The sequence below is a fragment of the Macaca thibetana genome, chromosome X (assembly GCF_024542745.1).
Source record: "Macaca thibetana thibetana isolate TM-01 chromosome X, ASM2454274v1, whole genome shotgun sequence".
Classification (NCBI taxonomy): Eukaryota; Metazoa; Chordata; class Mammalia; order Primates; family Cercopithecidae; genus Macaca; species Macaca thibetana.
In genome coordinates this window covers 24,255,506-24,277,328 of record NC_065598.1, presented here as the reverse complement: position 1 = coordinate 24,277,328, position 21,823 = coordinate 24,255,506, and the positions used below count along the sequence as shown (strand labels likewise).

Here is a 21,823-nt window from a genome sequence, read left to right as displayed (position 1 = left end):
CACTTTACCCCACAATGATGAGTGTTTTGAGTTTATCCTCCTTTTTATGGAGCCACTCAAGGGTGCCCCTTATCTCAGATCCACTGCGTGCCCTCTACTTTAGGCATCAGCCTGAACGACTTCAAGTCCATGTCACTTCCTTCCTGAGTTTCTGCTTTACTCGTCAATATGGCACCCAGTAGCACACAAAGCCAGGTCTGGTCTCAGTTTCTAGTTCTTATCCAGAGCTTGGAAGCCATTTGGTGATCTTTGAGTGTCTATTACTTCAGGGGTTGATGCTGTCACTCATCTCAGTCTCCCCATTGGAGATGATGAAAGTTTGGGAGTACAGATGAAGTGGGCTAGTGGCAGCATGGAGCTTGTGTTACAAGACATGAATGATGGGCTCTTGGATCAACTACTGGCAATTACATTTTGGGGAGGAGAATCCAAAGAAATGTACTATGTCAGTCAGTTTTTGTTGTCAGGAGCCCTCCTCTTTTACTGGTTGGAAGAGAGAGAGAGAAGAAGTAGGAGTTAGCCCTGCATCTGTGTCCATCGTGCCCTGATTTTTCCCTGGTTTTTCATGACATGCAAGTGTTGGGATAAGGCACAGCAGTCTTTCGTGACTGGGGCCATGATCTGAATCTTAAAACTGAGAGGAAATGTAGAGGGTCTCCTTGCCTAAAATCTGAACGACTCTGAATGACAACTATGGAAAGGGAAAAGAAAATTCTGGAAACCTCCACTGGTACTTTATTGGTATTTCTATTGTGCATGCCCTTCCCAAGTAAATACCAGTATCGTCAGAAGGGTTGATGAGGGGTCTGTAAAAGAGATACCAAAAGTTTACCTTAGAGACACTAAAGGGTTGATGAGGGTTGTATGAAAGAGATACTAAAAATGAAATTTCCTCCTACAACAAAAAGACATAATTCCATTTGATTTCTCTGATTTTAAGTAGCCTGGGTTTCCTATTATAACATGAGAAGTCTCTACCAAAATCCACTTTGACTTAATTATTTTATTGGCAGGTTGTCAGTGCTACTTCTGCTTGTTTGAGCTCATTCATTATAGGATTATCTAAAAGTAAAACACTCAATTAGTAATAGAAAAAGAACAATGTTTGGGAAGTTGGGAGAGATGCTTTGCTTAATACCTGGCGGCCTCTAAGTGATTATAGAGGTGGGTGTTATAGGCCAACCGTGTCCTATCGGCTGAGTCTGAGAGGGGTGAAAGGTTTACAAGGATTGCATGAGCCTTCGAAGACTCCTAGAAAGAGCTGGCAAAGGTGGAAGAGCCAAGGGCTGGGCTCCTTTTCATTTTCCGGAGGCCTGTTAAAAATTTCAGCTCAGATCATTTAATTCCTGGTACATTTCTTAATGTTCTTGTCTGTGCACGGCACTATGCACAAAGAAGAACATAAAAACAGACAAAGTACAGACCCTGTTCTCTGGTGTCTATGACATATGGTCTGAAATTTCCTATTTAATCTAGTGCGTATTTTAATAGTTCACATTTTCACAACTAATTTCCAGGCTCTGAAGCAGCAGCTAGAAGTTTTTAATGAAACCATGTAGGTGTTCATTCGTCTACAGGGATTCAGAAACCTGTCTCTGCTGATAAGAGCTGGTATAATAACTCAAGGGGGTGGATGTTTTCTCCACTTAGAGTGAGTAAAGTCAAGGAAAAAATATAATTTCCCACTTTGGGAGGCCGAGGCGGACGGATCACCTGAGGCCAGGAGTTTGAGGCCAGCCTGGCCAACATGGTGAAACCTGGTCTCTACTAAAAATACCAAAAAATTAGCCAGGTGTGGTGGCGCATACTTGTAGTCCCAGCTACTCAGGAGGCTGAGGCAGGAGAGTTGCTTGAGCCCAGGAGGCAGAGGTTGCAGTGAGCCCAGATCATGCCACTGCACTCCAGCCTGGGTGACAGAGCGAGACTCTGTCTCAAAAAATATATATATGTGTGTGTGTGTGTGTGTATGTGTGTGTATATATGTGTGGTACATGTATGTAAATGTATGTGTATATATGTATGTGTGTGTATGTATATGTGTATGTGTGTATATATGTGTGTATATGTGTGTATATCTGTGTGTGTATATCTATGTGTGTATATCTGTGTGTGAATATATGTGTACATGTATGTGTGTATATATGTGTTTGTATATATGTGTATATATGTGTATATGTATGTATATATGTGTGTATATCTGTGTGTATATCTGTGTGTGTATATCTATGTGTGTGTATATCTGTGTGTGAATATATGTGTACATGTATGTGTGTATATATGTGTTTGTATATATGTGTATATATGTGTATATGTGTGTATATATGTGTGTTTTTGTATATATGTGTATATGTGTGTATATGTGTGTGTATGTGTGTGTATATATATGTGTGTGTGTGTATATATATATATAAAATTTCATAATAACTATAGACCTTAGTCATTTCAGGCTCCCAGTGAAGGTGAAATAGTAGCTGGAATTGTTCTTGGGAGTCTGATGACAGCAAGCCAAGGTGATTTTTAAGAAATGAAACCCAGTTTAGAGACTGGAGGTTTTTCCTTTTAAAACTTGCTATTAGTGTCAAAACTGTTATTACCATTAATTTACCATATCAGCCAGACTAAGACATTGCTTTTTTTCTGTTGACATTAAAAATACAGGAATAGTTACAAGGATGTTAAACGCCAAGATAAGTAATTTGCTTTTCATGAATATGCTATTATTATAATTCTTTATTTGTGAATTTGGGACTGGAACTCATTTCTTAAAATAGAGGATCTGTATTACCGGCAAATACAGTACTGTTACAAACAACCCAAACTTGGAAAGGCACAAAATAGAAGGATTTAAGATACAAATTCTGGTGCAATGAGACTGGTATGCAGCATAGTATGTAACTTATAGTGGATATTCCATAAATGTTTCTGGGTTAAATGAATGTATGAATGAATGGATGTATGAGGAAGACCTATTCACGGAAGCTTCCAGCATCTGCAAAGGATTTGTATGGTAAGACCTAAATCCCCAACCCCATATACGTGTGTGTGTGTGCGCGTGTGTGTGTGTGTGTGTGTAGACAGATAGATAGATGATAAATAGATAGATAGCCTTAGCCTTTTCTTGCTCATGGTGCTAGGTACAGGACTTTATTACAACTTGGTGTTTGGTGGATCAAATTCAGTACGCAGACGTAGTATGCTTTGCCCTTAACAATGTTTTAAAATTTATTTTAGGGAAGGCATGAGCTCTTGTTTGCCATAGTCACACCTTGCACCGCTGCTCCTTCCCCCTTCCCTAACCTGACTCACACATTTATGCAGCCCATCTGGCCCCAGGGAATATTTTAATTTGCTCCTTGTGGTATAGTCTTTTTTTAAGCTGGGTCTCACTCTGTTGCCCAGGCTGGAGTGCAGTGGCATGATCATGGCTCACTGTAACCTCAAACTCCTGGGCTCAAGCAATCCTCCCACCTTAGCCTCCCAGATAGCTGGGACTATAGGTGTGTGCCACCATGCCCAGCTAATTTTTAAATTTTCTGTAGAGATGCAGTCTTACTCTGTTGCCCAGACTGGAGTGCAGTGGTGTGATCATGACTCACTGTAACCTCGAACTCCTGGGCTCAAGAGACCCTCTTGCCTTGCCCTACCAAGGCGCTGGGGTTACAGGCATGAGCCACCATGCCTGGCCATAGTCTTTAAGTCTCCCCAAGTGACCTCATATTTGACATTAAGGATGGCAATCTAAAATTGAAACCCTTACATGCTATCTCTGAGTAGGAAGTGGTGATGATGATGATGATCATAGTAAACAAGAAGAAGATGATGATGATGCTATTGTCTGAAAGTTGTATAGCAGGTTGAATTCTTTTTTCAATGTCCTTGCACATTTATTCTACCCATTTTATTTATTCATTTGTTTTTATTTATTTATTTTTGGGATGGAGTCTCACTCACTCTGTCACCCCAGGTGGAGTGCAATGGCGTGATCTCGGTTCACTGCAACCTCTGTCTCCTAGGCTCAAGCGATTCTCCTGCCTCAGCCTCCCAAGTAGCTGGGACTACAGGCATGTGCTACCATGCCCGGCTAATTTTTGTATTTTTAGTAGAAACGGGGTTTCACCATGTTGGCCAGGCTGGTCTCAAACTCCTGACCTCAAGTGATTCACCCACCTTGGCCTCCCCTCACCCATTTTAGCCACACAAGAAGGTAGTATTATAGCCATTTTATAGATAAATATATAGATATAGACAAAGGCCTGAAAAATTATACTATGAAACATTCCCATGGTCTCACAGGAGTTGGAGGGCACTAGGGTGGAGCCTGGGGCTAGCCTCTTTCTCCTGGTCATGTCTGTATCCTTCACCACAGGAATGTCCACATGATGCAGTCCTTTTGCTTCACTTTCCTGTAGAGAAACTGTAGAGAAACTGAGGTCTACCAACATCCCCCTAAGGCCCGTGACAATGCTGGGTGCCAGAATTGTACTTGAGACCAGGCCATATAGATTTATGATAGGCACTCTCAGCCCTCTGCTGCTACCTCTAGGCTTTCTCAGCAAGCAGAAAGTGTGCTGTCTATGGCTACATTAGTTCCCTTTTGGTGGCAACAAATTACCTCAAAACTTGGTGGCTTAAAACGACAAACATTTATTATCTCACAGTCTCTGAGGGTCAGGAATCAGGAAGCAGCCCAGATGGATGGTTCTGACTCAGTCTTTCATGAAGTTTCAGTCAAGATGTCAGGTGGCGGCCGGGCACAGTAGTTCACGCCTGTAATCCCAGTACTTTGGGAGGCTGAAGCAGGTGGATCACCTGAGGTCAGGAGTTCAAGACCAGTCTGGCCAACATGGTGAAACCCCATCTTTACTAAAAATACAAAAATTAGCCAGGCATTGTGCTACACGGTTGTAGTCCCAGCTACTTGGGAGGCTGACGCAGGAGAATCGCTTGAACCCGGGAGGCGGAGGTTGCAATGAGTCGAGATTGCACCATTGCACTCCAGCCTGGGGGACAAGAGTGAAACTCTGTCTCAAAGAACAAATTTGTGACAAATATATTCATAAACATAAAATGTACCATTTTAACCTTTTTTTTTTCCTTTTCCTTTTTTTTTTTTTTTTTTTTCTGAGACTGAGCCTCGCTCTTGTCTACCAGGCTGGAGCGCAATGGCGTGATCTCGGCTCACTGCAATGTCCACCTCCTAGGTTCAACTGATTCTCCTGTCTCAGCCTCCCAAGTAGCTGGAATTACAGGCATGTGCCACCACCATGCCTGGCTACTATTTTTATTTTTAGTAGAGACGGGGTTTTGCCATGTTGGCCAGGCTAGTTTTGAACTCCTGACCTTAGGTGATCCGCCTGCCTCAACCTCCCAAAGAGCTGGGATTACAAGCGTGAGCCACTGTGCCTGGCCCATTTTAACCATTTTAAGTGCACAGTTTAGTGGGATTAAATGGTTGCGTTCACATTGTCCTGCAACCATCACCACCATCCATCTCCAGAACTTCTTCATCATCCCAAACAAAAATTGTAACCATTAAACAAGAACTCCCTATCCCCTTCTGCCCCCAGCCCCTGGCAGCCAGCCTTCTACTTTCTGCCTCTATAAATTTGACCACTCTATGTACCTCATATGAGTGGAATCATACAGTATTTGTCCTTCTGTGGCTGGCGTAATTCACTTAACATGATGTCTTCAGGGTTCATCCATGTTGTAGCATGTATCAGAATTTTCTTTCTTTTGAAGGCTGAATGATATTCCATTTTATGTGTACATCACATCTTTGTTATCCATTATTCCATTGATGGACGTTTGGGTTGTTGTGAACACTGGTGTTCAAGTTCTGCTTTCAATTCTTTTGGGTATATACTGAGAAATAGAATTGCTGGACCGCATGGTAATTCTATGTTTAATTTTTTTGAGGAGCCGCGTTACTGTTTTCCATAGTGGCCGCACAGTTTTACATTTCCACTAGCAACGCACAGGGTTCTAATTTCTCCACATCCTCACCAACACTTGTTATTTTCTGTTTGTTTGTTTTTTTAAATAATCATCCTAATTTTAGGCATTGCTAATTTTTAAGATGTTTGATTTTGAGAAAAGAGCTACAAAATACAGTTTGTGGATCTGAATTAGATTTCCCACCTGAGACTTTGACAGTTTTAAAATTTGTGTCTTTTTTTTTTTTTTAAAGATTATTGTTGTTGTTTTTAAGACAGAGTCTTGCTCTGTCGCCCAGGCTGGACTGCAATGGTGCAATCTTGGCTCACTGCAACTTTCGCCTCCTGGGTTCAAGTGATTCTTCTGCCTCAGCCTCCCGAGTAGCTGGGACTACAGGCATACGCCACATGCCTGATTAATTTTTGTATTTTTAGTAGAGATAGGGTTTCACCATGTTGGCCAGGCTGGTCTCAAACTCCTGACCTGACCTCAAGTGATCCACCCACCTCGGCCTCCCGAAGGGCTGGGATTACAGGCATGAGCCACTGAGCCCGGCCTAAAATTTTTATCCTTAAACAAAGGTACAAGTAAAATTTGAATAAACATGAAAAGTTTCTTACTATGCAACTGGCTAATTACAAGAGAGGTGGTCATGAGCAAGGGGTCACTTTCTGAGTAGGTGGCTTAAGGCAAGTTCATTTGCCTCTCTGGGACTTAATCATAGCATCATTGAATGGGGAAAGTAAACACAGCTGCCACATAGGGCTGTTGCGAGGATTACATAGGTTCATACTTCATTTTTAAAAATGTTATTTTTTGAGACAGGGTCTTGCTTTGTTGCCCAGGCTAGAGTGTAGTGGTACAATCATGGGTCACTGCAACCTTGAACTCCCAGGCTCAAGCGATCTTCCCACCTAAACCCTCTCCCCGCTCAACCTGAGTACCTGGGACTACAGGTGCATACCACCATGCCCAGCTAAGTTTTTCAAAATTGTTTGTAGAGATGGGGGTCTCACTATGTTGCCCAGGCTGATCTCAAACTTCTGGACTCAAGCGGTCCTCCCACCTCAGCCTCCCAAAGTGTTGGGATTATAGGCATGAGCCACCACAGCCAGCCTGGCTCACACTTCAACGCCCTTAGAGCAGTGCCTGGCACCCATGTCGCGCACCGTGTAAGGGTTAGTTGTTGTTATTGATTTGGCCAGAACTGAAGCATGGACCCTTTTCTCTCCTTGAGTTTCATCTTGCTTACCCAAGGCCCAAACCAAACCAGATCGTACTAGGAACTTTTTCATTTCTTTATGGCAGATATACCAGAATATATCTGAAATACTGAAACCTTTAAAGGCATTTGTCAAGACATTTATTGCCCCACTAGATGTTAAGTACTTCTGGTTTTTTGTTTGTTTGTTTTTGTTTTTTGAGACGGAGTCTCGCTCTGTCGCCCAGGCTGGAGTGCAATGGCATGATCTCGCCTCACTGAAACCTCCATCTCCTGGGTTTAAGCGATCCTCCTGCCTCAGCCTCCCAAGTAGCTAGGATTACAGACACCCACCACCACGCCCAGGTAATTTTTGTATTTTTAGTAGAGACGGGGGTTTCACCATGTTGGCCAGGTTGCTCTCGAACTCTTGAACTCATGATCCGCCCGCCTCGGCCTCCTAAAGTGCTGGGATTACAGGCATGAGGCACCACACCTGACTGATGTTAAGTACTTCTTAAAAGGGAAACCTTTGTAGGAGAGAAATAGCAAATTACTTTCATATGGACAGGACTATAAATGGGATTATTTTCTTGGCGGAAAACTTTATAAATGGAAACCTCTTAATACAGCGAGAGACTGAATTTAAATACCTTTACTCTTGGAAAATGTCACGCATGCTCTTCCTTATTTGTTATATTTGTAAAGTGCTTTTCTTCCCAGGAAGCTCATTACAAACTGTCTCCTGACTGTATTGAATTCAGCTCCTTTGCAGGGGAACCACCCTTCAAAATGCACCAGAAACAGATCAGAGAGCTGGCAAATTGAGGCTGGGAGTTATTTTGCATGGATATTGCATTTTATGAAGTGCGCCACCGTTGTTTATCATTGAAGATTCAAGTTCTTTCATCCCCTCAGGCAGAATATTCTCAGCTATGAGCTTGATTCAAACTACAGTAGACAAGTCGTAGATTTCTTAGAAAGTGAACTTCTAATGGAAATGCTGACAATCCATTAACAGCAGGAGGCCTAATGGCTGCCACAGAAAATATACTTAAAGATTACAGTAATAAAAACACATATTTTAAAGTGCCTGCTACAAGTTCAAAAATGTTTTTAAATGTTGCTGTTAATAATAGGCCACCCAATCCTTATGGCATTTGATTTTGTCTCATAAATGGGTTTAATCTAAGGGAGTGCTGTTGTACTGCACCTTTTTTTTCTGTTTGACTTTGAGGGGGGTTTGATGTCTTTTGGCAGAATTATCAATGCCTTAATGGAAGGTAAATAATTGGTATATTAGCAGACGTGTGGAATTTTAAATCTGGAAAAGACCTGAGCAATCAGCCGTCATATGTTATTATATCTGCTAGAGGAAACTTGGGACTCTAAAAAGTAAGGGGCTAGTGTTTAGAAAGGAAAAATGAGTGTTGGGGGCAGGCAGTGCTATTGGTGATGTGCCTGTGGCGTTAATAGTTCCTTACCAATGTCATTAGTGTAACACCTGCCCTTCTGCCTAATCTCCTTGCTTGGGTTACCTGAGTTCTTTCTTCCTACTGTGATGCTTTTTTATGATGATAAAAGTAATATATATTCATTATATAACTATTAGAAAGTAAAGAAGGGGCTGAAAATCACTCGCAGTCTCATCATCCAGAGCAGTCTCTGTTAACATTTCGGGTTATCACTCCCATCTGTTTCCCATCTCCATATACGTACATTCCTTCTACAAACTTGAGATCATGCAGAACATAGTGTTCTAAAATCATTTTGGCTTTGCAGTTGCTCATGAGCATTTTCTCACATGATGAAATATTATTTAAGAATCTGATTCTCCTCATCTGCTTATTATATCATCTTGGAGTTGTACAGGTTTCTCTAACCTAGTTAGAGAATTTGCAGTGCTGTGTGTTATACGTTGCATTGAATATCCATTATACACAATAAAGATTTACTTACATCTCTGATTATCTCCTCAGAAAATAGAAATTTTTGCATCTATTGCCAAATTACCCCTCAGAAAGGCATTGCTATTTTATCCTCTTACCAGCAGTAACATGAGGGTAGCCCTTTTCCTGAGCCCTCACTAGCTGTAACAAATTTTTAAAACTTTAGCAATCTGATATATAAAATGTATCTCATTTCAGCCATTTGCATTTGTTCGACTACTAGTGATGATGAACAGTTTTTCTAGCTCATTTACAAATTTCTCTTGTGACTTGCCTATACAGGCCATATGCTCATTTTTCTACTGAGCTTTTCACCTTCTTTTTGATTTATAAGCTCTGTTTATATACCGAGATCTATCATTTGTAGGTAAACGTTGCAAAAAATTCCACGATTTTTTCATTTGCCTTTTATCTTATTTCATGGTGGGTTTTTTTTTTTTTTTTTTTTGAGAGGGTACAGAAATTAAAAAATTTTGTGTAGTTAAATGTCAATGTTTTTCCTTTATGGTTTCCTTTTTTGCTTTTATGCTGACACCTAAAGGTATTTCCAAAACACAGATCTAATCAGACTCCGCCCTTGATTAAAATCTTTCTGGGGGTTCTTGAGTAGGAAATCCAGTCTCCTTGTGGTGCTCTAGGTCCAGACCATTACCACCACATGGGCATTTGGGATTCTGACCACACCAAGCAACTTAGACTTAGTACTCCTTAGTTAGTGTGCTCTGCTTGGAAAGGCCATCCTCTACCAGCTCCCATGGACCCACTCTCCATCTCCACCCACCTCTTCCTGGTCATTATCAAAGACCCAGCTGAGACATGACTACCTCTTCTACCCTCTTCTTCCTCCCCTTCCTCCTGTGTAGCACCTGGTCCCCAGAAGATCTCTGTAATGGTATGTAAAATGAATAATCCAAGGGACAAGTCTAAGATGGTAAATAGGAGAATTGGCTTTCAGGGCCAGTTTCGTATCAAAAGATTGAACTGAGTGGCTGGGGGCTAAGGCTCAAATGTGAGCAATTGAAAGACCCCAGGCAGCACAGGCAGGATGCTCAGGAGTTGGTGGGATGCAGCGTCTGGGGGGCTGAGCAGCAGGCAGCAGGCACGGTAGGCTGGCAGCACTGGGGGCCCGGTGGGAGCATCAGGGAAGGGCTCAATTCTGAAAGCACCCAGCAACCATTACATGAGGTCCCAAACTGGTAAACTGATCTTAACCACCAAAATCTCCTCCCACCCCACAGTCTTCCCCAAACTGGGAAATGGCATCACTGCTTTCCAATTTCTCGGGCCCGAGACTGGAGTCACTTGATTCCCGTTCCTCCCACACCCCATGTCCCATCTGTCAGTGAGTCCCGTTGGCTCTACCGTGAAAACATAGCCAGACCACATACTGTAGGATTCCATTTTGATGACATTCTAGAAAAGGCACAACTGTAGGGACAAAAAACAGATCTGTTGCCAGTGGCTGGGGGAGGGGAGACTCCAAAGGGTCACAAGGGAATTTGGGAACTGATGGGACCCTCCTATGCCTTGATTGCAGTGGTGGTCACTCAACTGTATGCATTTGTCAAAACTCACAGAACTGGCCGGGCACGGTGGCTCATGCCTGTAATCCCAGCACTTTGGGAGGCTGAAGCGGGGGGATCACGAGGTCAGGAGATTGAGACCATCCTGGCTAATACGGTGAAACCCCGTCTCTACTAAAAATACAAAAAATTAGCCGGGCGAGGTGGCGGGCGCCTGTAGTCCCAGCTACTCGGGAGGCTGAGGCAGGAGAAGGGCGTGAACCCGGGAGGCAGAGGTTGCAGTGAGCCGAGATTGCATCACTGCACTCCAGCCTGGGCGACAGAGTGAGACTCCGTCTCAAAAAACAAACAAACAAACAAAACCTCACAGAACTGTACACTAAAAAGGGTGAGTTTATTATACCCCAGTAAAAATATGGGGGAAAATATACTAGGAATCCTGCCATTTTTCACCACACTGCCGTCATCCTGGGCCAGGCCAGGCTCCATCACCATCTTGGAATTTTTTTTCTTTTTCCTCTTGAGACAGAGTCTCACTCTGTTGCCCAGGCTGGAATGCAGTGCTGCCATCTCGGCTCACTGCAACCTCCGCCTTCTGTGTTCAAGTGATTCTCCTGCCTCAGCCTCCCGAGTAGCTGAGATTACAGGTGCCCACCACCATACCCAGCTAATTTTTTTGTATTTCTAGTAGAGACAGGGTTTCACCATGTTGGCCAGGCTAGTCTCAAACTCCTGACCTCAAATCATCTGCCCGACTTGACCTTCAAAACTGCTGGGATTACAGGCATAAGCCACCATGCCTAGCCTTGGATTCTTATTGCAATGGGCTCATAACTGGGCTCCCTGCTCCTGCCCCCGCCTCATTGCCATCTGTTCCTAACACAGCAGTCAGAATGGTCCTTTGCAAACAAGCAGCAGATTGTTAATCCTTTGCTCAGAACTCTCCAGAGGTTTCTCTTCTCAGAGACTGTACGTGAAACTGCCGCCTGATATGTCTCTGGCCTGATCTCCCGCAGTGCCTCCCACTCTCCCTTCCCCACCAGCTGGCTCCACACTGCCACGATGGCCTCCTCCTTTCCTGGGACCTGTTGCGTGGGTCCCTTCAGACTGAAAGGCAGAGTTCTCACAATGGCTGCCAAGGCCCTCCGTGGCATAGCCCTCTGTGCCTTCTCTGGCAACCTCTTCCTAACCCCCTCCCTCAGCTCCTCCCCTCCCTCAGCTCCTCCCCTCCCTCAGCTCCTCCCCACCCATCAGTCCTCAAGGCAACTGCAGTGCCCTGCCTGCGCTCCTGGGTGTGCGTTCCATGCTCCTTTCTTGGGGTGCTCTGTCTGGAGTGCGCTGCCCTCTGATTTCCATTCACCTGGTCCCTCCCCTCATCTCTTCCAGGTTCTTCGCTCAAGAAGCGTTTTCTCAGTGGGGCCTTCCCTGCGCACCCTTTTTGCAATCGCAGCCGCCCTGCCCCCAGCCCCACTTGCTATTCTCTCACCCTCTTTTTCTCACAGACCACAGATCCGTCTGACATACCGTATTTTGTTTATTGTGTGATTCCTCCTCATATCTGTGAAGGTATGAGGTCAGGGGTTTTGTTTTCTGTCACCCTCCAGTCCGCAGATCATGGCTGCTTGCCTGGCTAATCAGAGACACTCTAAGTTAAATTTTGTGGATGGAAGAAAAGAAGGGAAGAAGGAAAGAGTGTTAAGAACCAGCAGTAGCCGGGCACGGTGGCTCATGCCTGTAATCCCAGCACTTTAGGAGGCCGAGGTGGGTGGATTACCTGAGGTCAGGAGTTCAAGACCAGCCTGACCAACATGGTGAAACCCCATTTCTACTAAAAATACAAAATTAGCCGGGTATGGTGGCAAGCGCCTGTAATCCCAGCTACTTGGGAGGCTGAGGCAGGAGAATTGCTTGAACCTGGAAGGCTGAGGTTGCAGTGAGTCAAGATCAGGCCACTGCACTCCGGCCTGGGTGACAGAGCGAGACTCTGTCTCAATTAAAAAAGAACCAGCGATCACTGTACTCTTCTGTCACTGCCCCTGAATATCACTCAGTTCCTTACTATACATAGTCTTGGACAACATGGGATGTGGTACGAGTGTAGGTTTGTGGGCTCAGGAGTTTTAGGGTAGTGGCTCTCCTGCCTGCCTTACCTTTCTGTTTTGCTGCTGTCTCAGATGGCGAAGTTAACAGATGCCTTCTCTCCAATTTCTCTTTAGAAGCAGATGTTCCAAGAGAGGAGCAGCCGGATGCTGCAGGCCTTGTCCCCGAAGCAGAGCCCTGTGAGCAGCCCAACCCGGAGCCGGTCCCCTTCCCGCTCCCCATCGCCCACCTTCTCATGGCTTCCACTCAAAACCTCACCCCCTTCCTCACCCAAAGCAGCCTCGGCCTCCATCAGCAGCATGAGTGAGGGGGATGAGGATGAGAAGTAGAGGCTGCTGGCAGGCAAGAGCCGCACCACGCAGGATGGGGAGGAGGGCGAGGGTCACAGGGTTGCCTGGGTGATGTCTGAAGGGTAATAGTCACAGGAGCTGCAGCTCAGCAGAGAGACCCTGAACTCTGCTAAGGGAAGGTCTTGGGACCAGTTCTCTCTCACTCTCCATACAGCTCAAGAGTTGGGCGAGGTGCAGAGATTTCCAGCCGGACAACCTACACAAACCTTAGCGTCATCTAGAATCACTCTAACCTTGCTAAGGAAGGATGCAGAGTTCCCTAGAGAGACTTGCACTGATGGGGTGACTTCTGCTTTTGTCCTTCCACCACCCCCACCAAGTAAACCACCTGTGGAAGCGGCTGTTCCCTCATCCTGCTACTTCTGCGTCCATAAGGGTCCTGCACGTTGCCTCCCACCACCCCAGCTCTGCCAGAATAAAATTGTTTCCAATAGAGGTGGCAAAGTGCTTCTGAAATAGTCGAGTTAAAGACAAATTCCAACCTTCTCAGTCCAGCCACTGAGACCTGATGTTGGAACGCATCAACTCCTTCCAGTTCCATGAACGTGGCTCATAGACAAAGCCTTGCTTTAGGCCGGTTATAAAAGGTCATCTAGTGTGAACCTTAACTTTTTATTCAAAGGACAGTTTTGTCAAGAACTCCACGTAAGGCCTGATGTGCTCCTGGTTGTACTTTCTCATCACTGGTTTGACTTCATTGTTTTGCAGAAATTACCTTAATCTGTGGGAACTGCAACAAAGAAAAACTTCCTAATATATAAAAAAGAGGAGCTGCTTTGCTTTGGCTCCAGGTTTAGCAGACAAGAAATGTCTCCTGAAGCTTCTCCTTAAAGGATGCTATTATGGAACGGCTTTTCCCATTTCTGACCAGTTAACGGTTTCATAGACCTCAAGTAACAGTTTGAGGTATCAAACATAGTATACCGATAGGGGGTGCTACCTGCACGTATCTGTTCTATATATGCTCCAATATGCCATCCCTGGGTGTATCCCATGTGCAATATGAGTATATAGTGGTGGCATTTTATAATAGACCCCACTCCTGCGCTCCACCGTAATACTCCTCTGAAATCCTTGGTCTCAAGAACCATCTGTTCTCTTGTGACTTGGGCACTTTGTCAAGCTCATTCCAGATTCCTGTGGAAACGTTTTATCCCAACCAGGAAATTAGTATGTTGTTCTTGTGACCTCCTATAACATTTTTGGGTGAAGAAGAACTCGGAAGACTTTTTACAGAGAACTGTGGGCTCAGTTATGATCTCAGCATCTGAGTGGTCTAGGTAGTATCACCATTATCTCTGGCCCTAGGTTTGCCAAGTGGGATGAGGACTCTAAGTGTTCCTGCTGAGTTGTCTGAAATTCCTGCTCCTTAGTCACCTGTGTGAAATGAGCAGGGAGAGTTAAGGTCTAGAACCAAACTCTTTGGGTTGTTGTATGGGTATGCCAGTAAAGTCAGAGACACAGCTGGGGTCTGACTGAATAGAGGCCCAAACCAGCAACTTGTAGGCAGAGCCCGGAATCTCTTGTGGTAGAAATACCCCTTTTCAGAGGCCTTGGGAACCAGCCTTCTAGGTGACAAGGGGGCAACCAATGAAGGAAGGCGGCATGTGTTTCCCCTTTGTGTTGGGGTTGAACTACCTCCCTATTCACCTGGAGATGAGTGCTGTCCACTGGGAAGCAAAACTATGAGGCTGAGCTGGCTTGGAACCTCTTTGTTCTTGGCACTTTCCTTCTCCAGGACCCTGGGAATCACTCATGTGAGACAGAGAGCTGGCAGGAACATGGCATGTGAATAAGAAAACTTCTTTTTGCAGTCAAGGGCCACCCAGAATATTGCTCTTCTGAGAGGGACAAGGGCCCCGTTCTTCCATTGTGTCCATTTGGTCTCCATCTTCCATCACGCACTCAGGTCAAACCATGCAAGTCTGACTACCATTTGAGTTAGTTGGCACTTGTACCAGTCAAGGATGAGGCCAACCAGGCAAGGGAAGGTGGTGGGAACAAGGGAAAAGGAGGAAAGAAGTTCCTGGAGGGAGGAAAGGAGGATAAAGAAAATCTGCTCTCATAAAACCATTTCAGGACCTCACTTTATAAGTGAGCCTCTCTTGGGAAGGCCTTTTGTGCCCCTACTCCATGGCCCAGGGCAGATAGATCCACTTTTACCTGAATCCTACACTCTGGAGCAAATAGTGTATCAGGCTGACTATACATTTGCAGGCCTTACACGCCATACTGACAGGTGCCACTTACGTGACTCATCAGATAATGTCACCATTGCTGCCAATTATGGGAAACAACCATTGCTCGTTCCAGGGATGAGCCTAAACCACACATAAATGGGTTCTAAATCTCACCCTCCTAACCTGCGGTGAGCCCCCCCACCCCACCCTCTTGAGGCTGCAAATCTACTGAGAAGGAATGGGGAGGATTCTGCAACCCAACTTTTGATACTTTTTGGCCATCTCTCAGTCTCTCCCAGCCCCTACCCCCACACCACCTCCCTGCTCCCAGGCAGAGACCGGATTGCACTTTGTTAAGGCCAGCTGGTCAACTGTAAGGGCCAAGAGTGAGTTAAGGCTGGAATTAGAAATATGCCCCAAGCTTGGAGGGGTAAACAGGAATGACACAAAGCAAGGAAAGAGATTCTTTTTGCCCTAGTGAGGAAGCTTCAGACTGAGGAGGGCTAGAGGATAGCAACTTAGGACTGCAGAAGAGGGCAGCTTATGAAGAGGGGAGAAAGTGGGACTGAAGCTGTGGGGGAGCAGGAGGGTAGTGATTTTCTGCTGGCTTTCTTCTCTTTCTTTCTTTCTTTCTTTTTCTTTCTTTCTTTCTTTTTTTCTTTCTCTTCTTTCTTTCTTCTTCTTTCTTTCTTTTTTTTTTTTTTGAGACAGAGTTTTGCTCTTGTTGCTCAGGCTGGAGTGCAATGGCGCAATCTCGGCTCACTACAACCTCCACCTCCCGGGTTCAAGGGGTTCTGCCTCAGCCTCCCAAGTAGCTGGAATTACAGGCACCTGCCATGTTACAGGTGCCTGCCATGACACCCAGCTAATTTTGTATGTTTAGTAGAGACTGGTTTTCACCATGTTGGCCAGGCTGGTCTCAAACTCCTGACCTCAGGTGATTCGCCCGCCTCGGCCTCCCAAAGTGCTGGGATTACGGGCGTGAGCCACCGCGTCCGGCCGATTTTCCACTCCCTTTCAAGTGTTAACTCACCCCCTGACAGGTGAAGAGGGAAGGGTTCCTTTTACGCACAACCAAGGTTAGCAAATGCCCACGCAGGATGTGGGGTCCCTGCCTCTCTGGTTGCTTCATTTCAGCACTTCTACATTAGCTGCTTATGGGGACCCTAAAATGAACTGGTCACCCCTCCACCAGGTAAGAAACAAGGGTGGAATTGCTGTGCCGTAAGTCACACTGAATGACTTGCTTCTGGCAAGCATGCTCCTGTGTAGCGGGACCTTACCAAGGCAAAGGAACGCCAGGCTCAAGAGGAGCAGGACACGAGACATTGGCCTGGCTTCTAACCTGGTCTGAGTGGAAGAGACACAGCTTAGGGATTTGAGTTTTGCTCTTAGGCTACTAGATACTGTGATTTCACCCCCTGGGGGAAGGACAGGAAGAGCACGGATTTATTTTCTCTCCGTCTTCAGTACTTATTTTAGCATCTAGTCATACCCCAGGGAGAGATGCGAGACGGTGTCACTGGCTCAGCTGAAGCAGATGAGCCCGTCTCTAGCAGAGATGTGCCTGTTTCTTAGGCATCCATTCAGCACTAGTCTTGGCCATCAGATTTTAAAAAAGAAATAGCTCATGAGGCATTTGCAACTTCTCCTCTCTAGACTTCTTTCTAGTTTTCTTCTGTTGTGTCACTGCGATGAGTCCAGGGACAAAGCCATAAGTAGAGCATACATACTTAAGACTATGCTGTACATATAAGATAAGACCCGTCTGGGTTAAAGCATGACTTTATGCCCAAGCATTTGCTCTGGTGCTGAACAACGCGAACTACTGGAATCAGCCTCCCCCAACTCCGCGCGCCCCCTGCCCTCCCTGCTCCTATCCCATTCTGGCTCTCAAATGGACCACACCATTCTCAACTCGTTTATAAATAAAGGGATGCAGAATTGCACTTTGGTGTGTCACTGTCATGTTTCTTAAAAGTGTACTGCTGTGTGTTCCTATTTATGAACTCTAGCTCAATGGGGAAAAATACAGGCATCGTAGCAACTGTCCTGGCCCACTGGCTGGCTCTGCCCAGCTGTGGCCCCAGCACTTCAGAAGGATGTGACTCTGTACCGTACAGAGCAGGGCAAAGCCTTGGAGTTGCCAAAGGCCCCACGTTTGACTTGAAAGCTAGTTAGGAACAGCACCACGGGGAGGGAAGCTCACATGGTGAACCCAGTCAGAACCCTGAATTGTAGGCTCCACTACCAACTGACTTTGTGACCTTGGCCTAACCTTTTCACTTCTTTGGCCTCAAGGAAATTATTTCTAAGGTCTCCTTTGCCTGTAAAGGTCTCTGAACGTATGAGGCAGCCTGCATCGCCCCAAGCTTCTCCCAGCTGTGATGCTGTCACTGAACGACCATGAGAAAGTACTGAACTCTCACTGGAGAGGTGGTCTTCCAGTCCCCTGGGGCCTCCACAGCTGATGGCATTAGTGGCTGCTTTCATGCCTTCAGCCTCCGCACTTCTAGCATCAAGATAAAAGGCTCTTGAGTTCCATCTGCTTTTCTTATCTTGTAACTTGACAGAATGCTTCCCAAGTGTACCTAAACTTTGGGAAGTGGCCATTTCAACCACTTTTCCATCTTTGGGGAAAAAAAAGCTTCTTTGATCAGCTAGACGCAGATAGATGGGGGTGGAAGCACTAAATCTGGATCCCAAATGTCAACAGCGAAGGCAGATGTCAATATTCTGAGAACCGTGCTGGTGCCCTCCACTTGCCAAATTAAGGAGATTCCATTAACTCCATCTGGAGAGGTTGAGCTTTTTGAGATGACCACAGTTCTGACATTAGCCTCGGGTCCAGAATAAATAAAGCCAGTCTGGTGGTTAGCAAGGGAATGAATTTAAAAACGGAATACCTATTATTCATACACCATATTATTTGGTTTCACCACATAGATCAAACGCATTCTTGACAGGTTGTATTTCAAGCAACAGTTACAAGTTTCTTCTTGACTTTCATGATGCCTCAGATGTGTTCTCAAGGGGAAAACAATCAGTTACAAGGTGTAATAAAACCCATATTTAAGAACCTTGATATTTGCCCCCAAGAGAATTAGCCTTTGTTAATGAACATAATTTCTGGGGGAAAAGGTACACTATCAAAAATGTTCCCACACACATCACACACACAGTCCTCTTGGAGTCTTCATTGGTTACTGGAGTTGAATGACGACTTCTCCAGGTATTCAGCAGGAACAATTAGATTAAAAGGACTCCCGCAGAGATGCTTTTGAGACAGAGTGTGACAGTACATAAGCATCAAAGTATACTTGGTGGTCAACTTCTTTAAGAAACCATCAAGTAAAAACCAATCAACAGTAAAATCTGAAGATTTCATTAACAGCCCAAATATCTATAGTTAATAGAACCCTTATGTTAGTTTTCGACACTACTATTACGTGTATTCTAGAAAAGGCATCATATTGGCTACATTTCAGCTGCAGTTGACCAAAATGTGAGAAACTTGGAGAAATGTACAGAGCAGGGATGACATGTACTGTTCCTAGAAACAATTTTTATTTTTATTTTTATTTTTTGACACAGAGTCTCGCTCTGTCACCCAGGCTGGAGTGCAGTGGCAGGATCTCAGCTCACTGCAACCTCCACCTTCCAGGTTCAAGTGATTCTCCTGCCTCAGCCTCCCGAGTAGCTAGGATTACGAGCGCTCGCCACCACTCCTGGCTAATTATTATTATTATTATTATTATTTGTATTTGTATTTGTATTTTTAGTAAAGATGGGGTTTTATCACGTTGGCCAAGCCGGTCTCGAACTTTTGACCTCAAGTGATCTGCCTGTCTCGGCCTCCCAAAGTGCTAGGATTTACAGGCATGAGTCACCACCCCTGGCTTCACCTATAAACAGTTTCTATTCTCCTTAACTTTATAATCTTTCTTGAGTGGAGGAGAAATAATTAAGCTGCAAGGTTCCTGTACTCTATTCATAAAGAGTTCTGATGGAGGGATTAGATACAAGTAAAATATTTGATCTGTAACCTTCCATTTAAAAAGAATTGATTTTCTACTTGAAAGAGTTGCAGTACTTTACCCTTTCCACAAGGACCTTTTCAACGGACTATACTTGCAAATAACCCTGTCACTCTAAAATGTTCAAGTCCAAAGAAAACTTGTCATCGTCTGCCTTGTGCATAGCAGGACATGATCCATTACATAGTTTGAGAAGATAACCAGTCTTTTTAATCTGTTTGGTGGCCATGTTCCACTGGGAATATGTTGACAAAATGCCATTTACCAGCCTGATCACAGATCCACCTTAATACCCCTGAGTCACTCATTCTTTTTCTATTTGTTTCTATATCTGGTACCCAGGGATTAAATGATAGATGAGAGAAGTGGAAGAGGTGTGTATTCGTTTCCTACTGCTGTAACAAATTACAACAAACACAGCAGCTTAAGACAACACAAATTTATTAAATTACAGTTCTGAAGGTCAGAAGTCCAAAATGAGTCTTATTGGGCTAAAATTAAGGTGTTGGCAAGTGGCAGCTGTTCCTGTCTGGAGGCTCTAGGGGAGAATCTATTTTCTTGCCCTTTCCAGCTTCTAGAGGTTACCTGCATTTCTTGGCTCATGGCCCCCTAACATCTTCAAAGCCAGCAGTAGCCAGTCCAGTCTTTCTCATGTCACATCACTCTGACACTGACTCTTCTTCTGCCTCCTCCACTTATAAGAGCCCTTGTCATCACATTGGGCCTATCCAGATAACCCCAGGAGCATTTCCCTATTTTCAGATCATCAGCAATTTCATCAGCAACTTTAATTCCTTCTTCGTATGTAATACAACATATTCCTAGGTTCTGAGGATTAGGATATGGACATTTTTGGGGAACCATTATTTTGTCTAACTCAAGGTGACTGAGGACAGTGGTCACAAACCCTTGAATCTTTTCCCAAGTCCTGACAGAGTTGAGGAGCAGTAACTCTCATGCAGATAGAGATAATTTCTTCTTTTTACCATTCTTATTTAACAAAGTTCCTATTTAACAGCTACCAGTGATGACCTTGCTAAAATGTTTGAGTTTTGATGTCCACAAGAGAAGCATGGGCCAGGTGTGGTGGCTCATGCCTGTAATCCCAGCACTTTGAGAGGCCGAGGTGGGCGAATCATTTGAGGTCAAGAGCTCGAGACCAACCTGGCCAACATGGGGAAACCCCATCTCTACTAAAAACACAAAAATTAGGCATGGTGGCATGCGCCTGTAGTCCCAGCTACTCAGGAGGCTGAGGCAGGAGAATTGCTTGAACCTGGAAGGTGGAGGTTTCAGTGAGCCGAGATCGTGCCACTGCACTGCAGCCTGAGAGACAGAACAAGACTCTGTCTAAAACACACACACACACACACACACACATGAGAAGCATAGAATAGATATAATGAGGATATCTGACCCAAAGGAACATGCTCCCTGGTCCATGAGGAGAGGAACTGTTGAAACCTCAACTCATGAACATGGAGCCATGGCCAGTAAGGAAGGAAGTTAAAGGACCCCACCCCCCATTTCCTTGTACATATCCTCCAATCCATACTTGGCCATAACAAGAAGTGAAAATGGTAACTAATCAGTCTTTGACCATTGGATATGTTCCCACTAAAACAAACCAGGGATACAGATTCTGGCTGTCAGGCACAATCTGTTTCCTGCCTATTCGCCCTCTATTTTTTTTTTTTTCTGGTTCTTTGGATGCTGATCACAGCCAGTTTAAGCTAGAATCACTTTCAGCCACAACAGTGTCAAGCTACTCCATGCTCCTTTCTAGAGTAACTTATTTTCCTTTGAAAGTTGTGACCCTTGATCCACATTTTAACTTAAGATCTGGCACACATTCCCATCCGAAGTACTCAACAAACATTTGAGTGGGCCACTAGGTGCTGCGGATACAAAGACTAGAGGGGACACAACCCCTGTCCCTTGCCCCCAATTTCAGTTTACTAGTCTGGCTCTCAGTCTCCTGACTGGCCCTATCTTTGACTTTACTGAGCTCTTAAGGAAAACTCCATGTTTCTGGCCACTGAAACTTCTGATTCTACCAACAGAATCTTACAATTATTTTACTTACTAATTTACATGATTTTACTCATCTCTTTGGGGGTGATGTGCTCTGTCACTGAGTACAAAGATTACCAACTCTGAGAGTGAGGGAAAATAGGAAAAGCAGATTTTTGAAAGATGTTCTATTCATTTGAAACTATTCTCTGAGTATGCTGAAAAGAGGAGACTGACAATGATATCCCTTAGCTAGGCCCATGAATGGCAGTAAGGTTCTGTTTCGTGAGGGCCTTGCATGGAATAGTTTAAATGCTCCTAATTGGACAGGGCTGCTTGACGGATGAGATGGTCATTCTCAGTCTCGCCTACATTCTTTGATTGCAGAGTGCCTGATGGGCCTCCCTCACCTGAATAATGGGGCATTTATTTGCCCTTATACATTGTTATTTCATGACCAGTTGAAGCCCTAGGAGAAGAGTGATTTTCATATAGGAAGCTCCATTCCAATTATTGTGCTAAGGTGACAATAA

General features: G+C 44.7%; 1 protein-coding gene across 3 annotated transcripts in view; it reads left to right on the top strand.

The window, feature by feature from the left end:
• The window catches only part of PCYT1B (phosphate cytidylyltransferase 1B, choline), a 114,609-nt gene extending 97,745 nt beyond the window's left edge, over positions 1 to 16,864 (top strand). For 2 of the 3 annotated variants that reach the window (XM_050777372.1, XM_050777371.1), the window contains exon 8: positions 12,827 to 16,864. In XM_050777372.1, the coding sequence (XP_050633329.1) occupies positions 12,827 to 13,039 (213 nt within the window). In that variant the 3' untranslated portion in view covers positions 13,040 to 16,864. The remainder of the gene's footprint in view (positions 1 to 12,826) is intronic. The other variant, XM_050777373.1, reaches the window with a different exon arrangement.
• The last annotated feature ends 4,959 nt before the right edge of the window (positions 16,865 to 21,823 follow it).